This window comes from Austrofundulus limnaeus, unplaced genomic scaffold, assembly GCF_001266775.1.
Source record: "Austrofundulus limnaeus strain Quisiro unplaced genomic scaffold, Austrofundulus_limnaeus-1.0 Scaffold4, whole genome shotgun sequence".
Lineage (NCBI taxonomy): Eukaryota > Metazoa > Chordata > Actinopteri > Cyprinodontiformes > Rivulidae > Austrofundulus > Austrofundulus limnaeus.
Genome location: NW_013952406.1, coordinates 451,120 through 462,254, shown reverse-complemented (window position 1 = coordinate 462,254; position 11,135 = coordinate 451,120). Strand labels below are relative to the sequence as shown.

The 11,135-nt window shown below is 38.5% G+C and overlaps 2 protein-coding genes and 2 non-coding genes across 4 annotated transcripts; 1 reads left to right on the top strand and 3 right to left on the bottom strand.

The window, feature by feature from the left end:
* Window positions 1-5,706: 5,706 nt before the first annotated feature.
* On the bottom strand, window positions 5,707-6,943 carry LOC106527048 (migration and invasion enhancer 1). Its single transcript, XM_014021810.1, has 4 exons — window positions 6,940-6,943; window positions 6,733-6,819; window positions 6,581-6,657; window positions 5,707-6,488 (listed from the first exon to the last, which is right to left on the bottom strand). The coding sequence occupies exons 1-4, from the start codon at window positions 6,941-6,943 to the stop codon at window positions 6,405-6,407; spliced, it is 252 nt and encodes an 83-aa protein (XP_013877264.1). The 3' UTR covers window positions 5,707-6,404.
* Window positions 6,944-7,354: 411 nt separating this feature from the next.
* Window positions 7,355-7,426, bottom strand: trnac-gca (transfer RNA cysteine (anticodon GCA)). The gene has a single exon. It is a non-coding gene; the product is annotated as a tRNA-Cys (tRNA).
* A 519-nt stretch (window positions 7,427-7,945) lies between these two features.
* On the top strand, window positions 7,946-8,017 carry trnac-gca (transfer RNA cysteine (anticodon GCA)). Its single transcript has one exon. It is a non-coding gene; the product is annotated as a tRNA-Cys (tRNA).
* A 1,400-nt stretch (window positions 8,018-9,417) lies between these two features.
* On the bottom strand, window positions 9,418-10,845 carry LOC106527332 (migration and invasion enhancer 1-like). Its single transcript, XM_014022183.1, has 4 exons — window positions 10,738-10,845; window positions 10,446-10,543; window positions 10,224-10,300; window positions 9,418-10,146 (listed from the first exon to the last, which is right to left on the bottom strand). Exons 1-4 carry the CDS (start codon window positions 10,764-10,766, stop codon window positions 10,063-10,065), a joined length of 288 nt encoding a protein of 95 aa, XP_013877637.1. The 5' UTR covers window positions 10,767-10,845; the 3' UTR covers window positions 9,418-10,062.
* Window positions 10,846-11,135: the final 290 nt, after the last annotated feature.

Genomic DNA, 11,135 nt, shown 5'->3' with positions numbered 1-11,135 from the left:
AGGACTCTACAGTCTACACTTATCTACATGTCAGGACTCTACAGTTTACACTCATCTACAGACCAGGACTCTACAGTCTACACTTATCTACAGGTCAGGACTCTACAGTCTACACTTATCTACATGTCAGGACTCTACAGTTTACACTTATCTACAGGTCAGGACTCTACAGTTTACACTTATCTACATGTCAGGACTCTACAGTTGACACTTATCTACAGGCCAGGACTCTACAGTTTACACTCATCTACATGTCAGGACTCTACAGTTGACACTTATCTACAGGTCAGGACTCTACAGTTTACGCTAATCAACATGTCAGGACTCTACAGTTTACGCTAATCAACATGTCAGGACTCTGCAGTTTACACTCATCTACAGGCCAGGACTCTGCAGTTTGCACTCATCTACAGGCCAGGACTATGCAGTTTACACTCATCTACAGGCCAGGACTCTGCAGTTTGCACTCATCTACAGGCCAGGACTCTGCAGTTTACATTTGTCTACAGGTCAGGACTCTACTGTTTACACTCATCTACAGGCCAGGACTCTGCAGTTTACACTCATTTACAGGCCAGCGGTCACTCTTTCAGAGATGAAGATGTTCTCATTCTTGATAGAGAGGACCGTTGGTTTGAGAGAGGAGTAAAAGAAGCCATTTTTGTGATCAATGGAGCCAATCAAGGCACAAACGACCTAAGTCATAATTTTACGAGAATAAAGTCGTAATTTTACGAGAATAAAGTCATTATATTACGAGATTAAAGGTCTTACYTGACGTGTCCATTTTCCGTTCCTCATTTCCMCCTTATTTTCCCCACACCTGCTGTGAACAGKCATGTCTCTGTGTTTATAAAGTAGTCCATGATGACTTGGGTCCCTGTTAGATTAATATGTTTTCATCCAAATTAGCTKCGTGACGACTAAATCTGTCATGCATGCTTCAGTTTATTATCGTTGTTTGCACAATTTCCAAGTCTTGCTACTGATAWTTTGATGCTAATGTGCTAAACGATWAACTATTTATTTTAAGCAAAACTAAAGAACAACTTGACAAGTTGCTCAACATTCCTCATTTTAATGCAGGGATAACCGCATGATTTTTTGTGTAAAGGATATAGTATTATGACTTTATTTTAGGATATTATGACTTTAATCTCGTTATATTTCAACTTTATTTTCATAATATTATGACTTTAAGCTCGTAATATTACGACTTTATTCTCATAATGTTGACTTTCTCATAATATGACTTTATTCTCATATTATGACTTTATTCTTATAATATTATGACTTTAATATTGTAATATTATGACTTTATTCTCATAATATTATGACCTTAATCTCGTAATATTACGACTTTATTCTCATGACTTTAGTCTCATATTATTACGACTTTATTCTCACAATATTATGACTTTATTTTTCATACGTTAATGTCGTAATATTTTGACTGTATTCTCGTAATTTAAAAAAATCTAAAAATCTTGTTGTGTGGCCCTAATACTCCATAGTAGTTTTTTGAGTGCGCGTCACACAACCTTTGCAAAAATACTGCAACAAATAAAGATCAGTGGCTCCTCTGCARGCTAAGCTTGCTTCTTGTTGCTGTGTTGTTTGACTTGGTTCAGAGGGCAAAAGATCCACAACAGGAAGTATTCTTCCGTCACTTGTTTGCGAAGCCTTGATTAGTTTTTTGGGTCTCACTGTCCTGCTGCTTTAATCTTCATCAGGAAGCTCCTCTTTAATCTGGATGGACTCGACTCACTGCTGATAGGGAGGGAAAAGATTCCCAAAACTGGAAATTCTCTGTTAGCAAGTCAAGATATTCTGAAAGATTTGCATTTTATGACTACATTAAGAAAACTATCGTAGATAACAACTGTTTTGTTAACATTCAGCTCAATAATGACTTCAAATGTAAAGTCAACAACTCAAAGTGAGTTATTTGTTAAAGTAGAGGAATCCCTGAAATGCATGTTGTTTCTGATGCTCCTTTTTGTTTCCTGCAGAGATTGTCACAACGACTGAACCCTGTTGGATTTGAACTAACATCCTCCAATAAGGAGAAATGATGGATTTGTAGTGGTTTTGAGTCACATAAGGTTTACTCTCAATTATTAAACTTTAGCTTATCTTTAGTTCTAAGTATGTTGCAGTCATGTTTTGTGTGGGCTAAGACCAGTTAGCTGCAGCGGCCATCTTTAATTGGGTTGACTCTAAAGGTTAATCGACTTTGACGTTTATTTTGTGACTCTTTTCTAAGAGTCTGTCTCGTTCGGCCTTTGGTGTAAATATCTGGATGAAAATATAAAAGACAGAGGGGGCCCAGCTGAAGTTATCGCTCTTCATGGCAGCTATCTGCTGCATCCATGTGGCGACAGCATTCAGACACTCCCATCCCTCATTTCAGTCTTTAAACATCAAACAGGAAGTTCAACTATTACAAGATTTAAATCTATACGTAAAGTTTAAATAATGTGCTGTGTGTGCAGTTGATCTTAAAATAAAAAATAAAAATAAGACAACATTGTTGACGGAGGTGTCAGAAACAAAATAATCCATTTTCATAAATTGGATTCACTCATTCATTTGTCTCATTTTACCACATCTCTGTGCAGAAAATTCATCTTTAATAATTTATAGAGGAGCTCTATCAGTGTTGGACCAAGCAGGCTGGATTGAGTTATCACTGAAGACCAGAACTGAAGACCCACCTAACCCCACTGCAGAGAACACGTCCCCTCGAGTCAACACGGCCCATTTTATTCACCGCACAGTCAAATAATTATACCAGCATTTTTATCCAAGCCCAGACATGATTTCAGATCAAAATAATGGCCTCACAAATACTTGTTGCTTTTYGCACACTGACTTTTTTTAATTCACCGTTCTGAGAAACACACTGTTGTTGCCACAGGTGGGAGAATGTCTCTGATGGAGTTTTAAAGTTTTCTCTCTTGTTGGGTCATGTTTCAGTCATCCTGCTGCAGCAGCTTATTAGACGGTTTAAACCCTAAAAATAAAATGCAAATCCTGTTTTTTTTTACTTTATATGGAACAAAAAGCCTGAAAAATTGTAACTAATGTGACTTTTCTTCTTTGTAATGTGCATTACAATAACAATTATATTTTTTTATTGTGTGCAAGGATGACTCTCAGCTACTACCGCACTAAAGTTTAGCTCAAAAACTGTAAAACACACAGAGCTATAGTTATTTGCATAAAAAAACATTATGAGTGATAATAAAGGTTGCATGGATTTAAAAACATCAAAAAGAACACTTGAACATGTTTGTTGCCTGGGTTCAAACTTTATTAATTTCACAATAATAAACCTGAGTGGAAAGTAAAAACAGTTTTACAAACACATCAAATTTGACATTAGACTTGAATTTGACTTCTAACGTTTGACTTTTGTCTCTTTGGCGCCCTCTAGTGTCCACGTCATTACAAAACATCAACACTAATTTACTCACTGAGCCTGTTTGTGATTAAAGATCTGCAGATGAAGTGTTGCGAAATCCTACATTTAGCAAACAGCGGCCTGAAAGGTTCCTGTTCAGAAGAATTGGGAAGTAATTTTCTGAGAAAAAAAAAGTTTGAAAACGAAACAATGTGACAATTAATGTTTTTTTGTAGGTTGTTTAGCCTGAAGCACTTGTTTGACAGGAACACATTTAAGTGTTTAACTGTCAGGAGGGAAATGCCCAGATGAGAAGTTCTTTGTTCCATAAACGCAGTCAGTAAAAACTGTCTTTGTTCAAAACAAAGAGGTGACAACTAATAACAAAGGTTTGCTTTTTATAAAACCTGCAGTTTGGACGTTAAAGTGGGCAAATTAAAATCCAGTAAATAGTCAAATCGGAACCAAATTCTTGGACTACTACTGGCCAGGCAATGAGGTTGGATTAAAATAAAAATGAGTTTCCTCAAACCCATCTGTGACAAATTCTCCCCGTCTCTGTTCCTATTTTTTTTTAAAAAAGACCTCCAGGAATATGTTAAACCATCAAACCATAACCTTTAGGATTTTCGGCTACAGTAATCATTCACAGCCTGGAGGACCTGATGGGAGCAGAGAGAGGAGCCAGATGTCAGCAGAGGTGCTTCGTCTCTGACGGTTAGAGCTGGGTCTTCACCGAACCTTTCCCACCATCTGCTTTCTCGACTTGGGCCAGAATCTGCAGCGGGGACAGCGCCACATGAACCACGACGTTTGGCTTTTAATCCGTAATAAATCTGTGCAGGTGACTCACCTCGCTCACATCTGGGAAGCGGCCGGCCTTCAGCTTGGAGAAGACGAGCTGCCCGTTGATCTCAACCTCGAAGGCATCTTTAATTTAGGAAAACGACAAAGTGAATATCAATAATAAGAAGAAGAATAGTGATGTTTATTTTATCAGGAACCAGTTACAGTGATGAGTAGCTTAATTAATTCATTATGTGAAGTTTTAAAGCTGCAGTCTGGTTTAAATGGATCCAGCAGGGATGAATGGTAACTTACTCTGCCTTCCAATAAAACTTGACACTTCCGCATCGGGAAACTTCGCCATAATCTCACGGTGAAGCGCCCGATAGCGACCCATGTACCCTCATCCGCCGCTAGGTGGGATTAAATACAAATAATAATAATAATAATAATAGCAATAAACTCTTAAACTAAAGGGGGGAATAAAGAAAAAAATGTGTTTTCTGAGTTGTAGCTCATTAGCTTAGCGTTTAGTTATCGATGCTAATGCTACTGTAAAAGTTTACCTAGTAAAACAGACCAAAATGTAAAGATAAACAAACATATACTAATACAAAATACACTGATGCTACAGTAAAATCTAATTACCAGTATTCGACTCGAACGCAGACCCCCATTTTCCCTGCTTTTATTTGCTTTTCTTCGTCCCCGAAGAGCTTATTTTATTTAACTTGCTTTGTGAATCGCTTAACAAACTCTGACCTGACTCAGCGGAGTGGGGCGGGGTTTATAAACACAAACGTCATGACGTAATGCGTAACGTTCAATGTAACCTGAAACCTCAACAAAAACTGCCAGTCATACTGAATAGGAGAAATTCAAGCACAGTTTTCCCTGTAAATGTAATCGGGGGATGTTACGCTCAGAACATATGTTGTGAATCACTCTCAGCTATTACTACAAGAAATTTTAGCGCAATATCTGTAAAATTGCTTGAGTTTTAAGCATTTTTGGGTTTTTTAAGGTGTGTTGGTTGTGGTGACCATCTCGAATTGGGTTGGCTCCATAAATGAATCAGCTGTAGAAATGCATCCAGTAATTATTTCCTGAAAGTTTCAATAATATCCATTCAGCGGTTTGTGAGATATTTTGCTAACAATCTAAAGCTAAATTCAAAGCAGTCTTTCGGGGCTGTATCATTTAATGTAAGCAGCCAAAGTCTGACACTTTAAAGTATGCAGTAATCAAACTACAATCTTTGCTTCAAGCAGGAAGTGTCTGCACCTTTCAACTTGTCAAACTGATGTTTCACATCTGATTCCTTTGCAAAACTTCCTCAATGCTTTGCAGAAAGCAGCCTGTTTTTTATGAAGCAAAACTCCTTAAAAAAAGGTCAAAAAAGAATGTGAAAAGTTTTTTAAAGACAGAACTTTTAGCTGGTTGTCCATTTTTTTCTCTCCTCAAATCCTTTTGTTGTCACATGACTCAGCAGGTTTATATCCAAACAAGTCAGCTGTTTTGTCACAACTTTAATTAGTGTTACAGAAAAGCAAAAACAACTCAGACTTCATTTATTCATTTCAAAATAAAATCAGAAAGGAATCAGCGCATTTTATTTATAAAGAGACATTAGGTTCGTCTTTGTTAAATTACAGATTGTGTTGAAAGCCTTGCAGAGGAAATTAATTTAACAACCTGAACGCTTCCTGTTCAGCAAAAACGACGTTTTCCCCACATCAGTGATCAAATACATAGAAACTCTTATACTTGTTTTGCAGGATCATGTTGCCGGTCTGTGTCGTGGAGATTTAATCTCAGGAAGCAACACCCAGTGAGAAAAACTGAATAAACCTGCAGCTTTGAGCGTAAAAATAATCAAGCTGAGCAGAAAAGAAAAGAGCCCGACTGATAAAAGAGAACAGGATGCTGAATGCAAACAGAGAACAGGTGGAAAAACGTTAGATCAGAACCTGCAACAAACTCTCCTCGCCTCTGTTCCTCATCGAGCCAAAACTCCAGGAATGGATCCATCAAACCGTAACCTTCAACAGGTCTTCAGCTACAGTAATCATCAGCAGCCTGGAGGAGCTGAGGGGAGCAGAGAGAGGAGCCGGGCGTCAACAGAACCTGCACAGAAATCAGCTCAACGTGATGAAACCAGAGGTGGAGCTGAGGAACTCATCCTCCATGATGATGGAGGACAGGTGGAGGATTATACAACGGTACAATTGTCTTCACATTCCTGAATCTTCATCAAAGGCTTCCCATCGTGGGTGTTCTTGACTTGACTCAGAACCTGCAGCACGAGAAATAAACACCACTTTAACCGAAGCTTGGCTTTAAAATCCTGTTGATTTATATGAGTTTTTTTTTTTTTTTTTTACTCACGTCTTTCTCACGGGGGAATCCACCAGTTTCAAACTTGGAGAAGACGAGCCGGCCGTTGATTTGGATTTCAAAGGCACCTGAGATTTGAAGGAAACAAAAAGTGAACAAGTGAGGCTTTGTTGGGAATGTGAATTAAACAGCCTGGAGCTCACCTGCTCGTCCCACAGACCCCGTCACCTCCGCACCAGGAAAACGCCTCTCAATGATCACGGCGAGCTCCTGATAACGGGAAAGGTATCCTCATTCATTACTGCACAGAAACAAACAAAAACACTTTAAAAACAACACAACAATTTAAAACCTTCAAATGAAACCTGTGAAATTAAATAGTTACCAGTATTCGATTCGGACTGCGACACCCATGTTTGATGTTTCAGAGCAGGGAAGCCACTTCTGCACAAACCAGCTCCTGTGTCTCACCTGCTGCTTATACACAGGTGAAGACGGAGGGGGGCGGAGCCAAACCAAAAAACACATCATGACTCCTGAAAACAAGCTTCTGCTCAACAGAAATGAGTGTTAGAAGTTGAAACAGACAGGAGATAAAAACTGACTTTTATTTTTCTATTTTACTCAGAATAAAGTTTCATCATATAATCCAGATTATATCCTTGTGATAAAGAGTGACTTCTTCACACAGACTTTTCTTTATAATCTTCACTATAAACCATAGACATAGATGAACTACAGGTGAAAATCATTCCTTTGAACAGGTTAGGCCTTGTTTTTATTATCTTCACTAAAACACAAAAGTAAAATAGTCACATCTGTGGAAGGGGGCACCCAGATTTGAACTGGGGACCTCTTGATCTGCAGTCAAATGCTCTACCACTGAGCTATACCCCCTGTTGACATMTTGTAGGATGACAGATTATTTTTATTTATGATACAAGATGTCGAAGAGATTAGATGTTGGATTCTGGGTTTGCTAATTTTATTTTAGAAATATCAGGATAACAGGTCCTAATCTACACTACATTACCAAAAGTAATGTCTCGCCTGCCTTGACTCACATATGAGCCCAGTCCTAATCCACAGGGTTCAACATGATGTGGTGTGTTTATGGGGAGAAGCACAGTGGTGAGGTCACATACTGATGTTGGACAGAAGGCCTCGCTCTCAGTCTCTGCTCTAACTCATCCCAAAGGTGTTCTGTTGGGCTGAGGTCAGTACTCTGTGCAGGCCGGTCCAGTCCAGACTCTGCTGACCAGGTCTTTATGGACCTTGCTTTGTCACTGGAATGCCTGATTCTGATCATATGAATGGGTAAACAAAGACTTTTAGCAAAAACGCAGACATATTATCATCAGAAAAAGGACTGGAATGTCTTTGTTAAGTAAATATTTTCACATTAGCACTATTCATGGGGGTGTAGCTCAGTGGTAGAGCATTTGACTGCAGATAACAAGGTTCCTGGTTCAAATCCAGGTGTCCCCTGTTTGCCTACCCCAAAACAGGCTCTTTATCCGACCATAAKGTTTTCAACATATCGATAAGAACAAGTTAAATTGGTGTTTTTCTCCTATTACTCTACGGCTGTTTCATGCTTTTGTTTCTCCACATCCACAAGGGGGCGCTGTTATTCCACTGATTAACTAAACTCAGCACAAAAAAAAAAAAAAGGGAAGTTATTGTTTGGTAGATTATTTTTTTTTGTAACAAGACTTCTTGGGAATAAATCTTATGACTGGCAGCACCTGGGATTATCAGAAGCTCAACACAAAAGTTAAGTGTAAAATAAGCTGGGGATTTAGCAAATCTTTAAGTGTGCAACCCACATACTCAGCTCTACTGCTCATCCCACAAATGCATGTTCCTTACAAATGTGGCACCAGTTAATTTAACAGGCTTTCCGACTTTATAAGATTTTTCCTTTCCTTGAATTTCCTTACTTTTTATGCCAAGTTTAGTAAGCTTTAAAAGGTAAAAAAAAAACTTTCATAAAAATATAAAACTAAGTTAATTAATCTTGTAGATTGAAAAACAAAATCTCCTAAAAGCCAGTAAAAATAATTTTCAGTACATTTTATTTTAAATGGTCAGAGCAGCAGAGAGGTTCCTGCTGCTGAATTTAAACAACTGAATATTTTGATTCATTGGYTTTACAGTTTGTTCCTGGCGCTTTAAATGATCTGGATTTGATCTTTTWTGCATTTTTTTCCTCTTTGTTTACATTCTGAGTTCAGTTTGATGTTTAGGAAGGAAAATGTTTAGTTTAAAGGGCTAAAAATAACAGTAAAATAAACATTTTCCCCATTTCAAAATGTACTAAAGTTACTTTAAGATAAGCTCCTCCCCCTTTTTCATCAGCTGTGAATTTATTTTTAGCTGTTCCTTTTCATTGAAAGGTTTGAGTTAATGTCTTTGGGCTTCTTTACTCACAGAAATGTTGCAGAAGAGTTGGTTGTGATCGATCTAATCACCTTTTAAAGAGTAAACAAAACAGATTAAGGCGTTTTTAAGCTGAAAAGCAATGGCTTAGAGGCTTTAAGACAAAACACTGAAACCAGTTTAAACAGAATACTAAATGAGGCCCTCCATGTGTTTATTTGTTATAAAAAAATCCCTATTTTGATCTTAAGATCAAAGAGTCACGTATAAGTGTTCAGAGTCAAAGCTACAGAGGCAGAAATACTGACAACTGTTGTCATGTCTGCTGATAAACAGAACCTGTTCCGTCAGATCACAGCCAGTTGTTCTCGTCTTCATTTTCAAGGGACTCTGGAGGATTACACCCAAAGGAGTGGTGTTTTGAACYAAACACACCCAGTTACAGTTTCATAGAAACGCTTCACGTGTGCAAACATTCTGTACATCAGGATCAACACGGTGACAGCTGCTMTTCTGAAGCGGTTCCTTTATTTAAAAACTGAAGAGTAACAAATTGAAGAGATTTATGTAGCAAATGTAACTGGATTCAAGTTACAGATATGATTTAAAACATAAAAAAGGCAGAATTAAAGGAGGTTAGGTACTTGGCAGAGCTCATGCTTCTGTATGCAAAACCACCGTGAGTTTAATGTTTTAACCACAAATTCTAACCAGCAGCACAATTTAGCCCCAGAAATCCAGTAAGTCAGACAATTTCTACCAGGTTTCCAAACAGAGTTGTGTAAAATCTACCTTTATAACTAGAGTTTTTATGCTTTTTAGTAGTATTTTGCTTTCACTGAAAATTTATGTTGAAAAAAAAAAAAAAACATTACAGTAAAGTCAGGCAATGAGGCGATATCAGACCTTTCTGTGACAAACTCTCCCTTTCTCCGATCCRGTTGGAGCCAAACTCCAGGAATAAATCCTTCAAACCATAACCTACAGGATTTTCAGCTATGGTAATCATCAACAGCCTGAAGCAGCCGACGGGAGCAGAGAGAGGAGCCGGACGTCAGCAGACGATGGTGACCTGCATCACGGTGAGCAGCTCGTGGTCAGTTGTTGGTGAAGCTGCGCTCATCCTTAGGGACGCTGACCGGAGGAGAGGGTTACATGATGACGCACGGAGCGCGGCTTTTGGTGATCTTCTGCACAGGTTTTCCATCACAGGCGTCCTGGACTGCGTTCAGGATCTGAGGCCGGGGGGAAATAAAAAGAGTGATYAACAGCGAGGTTGTGCTTTAAAATGTGTAGTGCTTATGTCACTTACGTCATCCTCATACGGGAAGCCATTTGTCTCGAGCTTGGAAAAGACAAGCTGCCCGTTGATCTCAACTTCAAAGCTGCCTGTAATTTAGAAAACAAAATAATTATGAGCTATGAATTTAGGACCTGCTTAAATAATGTAAAATATACYGATTWAAAAAAWAAWAWYAATAAATCACAGAATCTTGAGCTSAAATGTCAAAGGACGTGTCTGGCAGCTCATCACCTGTTCTTCCCACAAAGCCGGACACTTCCGCTTCGGGAAACTCAGCCTGAACCACCTGGGCGAGTTCCCGATAGCGGGGTTCGTATCCTCACCTGCCACTGCATTAAGAAAAAAAACATGTGGTTAAAAAGGCAGCTTTAATTAGAACCGGAGCGTCGTAAAACAGCGTAATTTAGCTTAGCTTGTAGCTAATGATGCTAACAACAGGAGCTATTCGAAAGTAAAAAAAAAATACTTGCAGAATGTTGAAAACAATAACGTACAATACATTAGTTAAATAAAACACAAATACCAGTATTCGACTTTGATTTTCACTCCCATTTTGCTGCTCCTCCAGACACCGACGTCCTCTGCTGGCCTTTTGTTGCTGTTATGAAACCAGAAATGCCAGAACGTAAAGAAGACGGGGCTTTTATTGTGAAACGTCATGACGTAATACGTAACAAACGCTCGCGATGCTGCGCGGAGCGCCGCGCATACAGGAAATGAAAGGGTTGAGTGAGTTCTGTGAAGAATTAAAACAAACAAACAAACAAACAAACAAATAAACAAACAAACAAAAAAAACTGCCGTGGAAGATTAGACTTTGTGCGCACTGCAATTTTTAATCCAAGCATTGAATTAATGGAAGCCAACTCTGAAAAAATAGAAGTAATTATATGCTATCTCAAAATTATTAATTAGCATTTT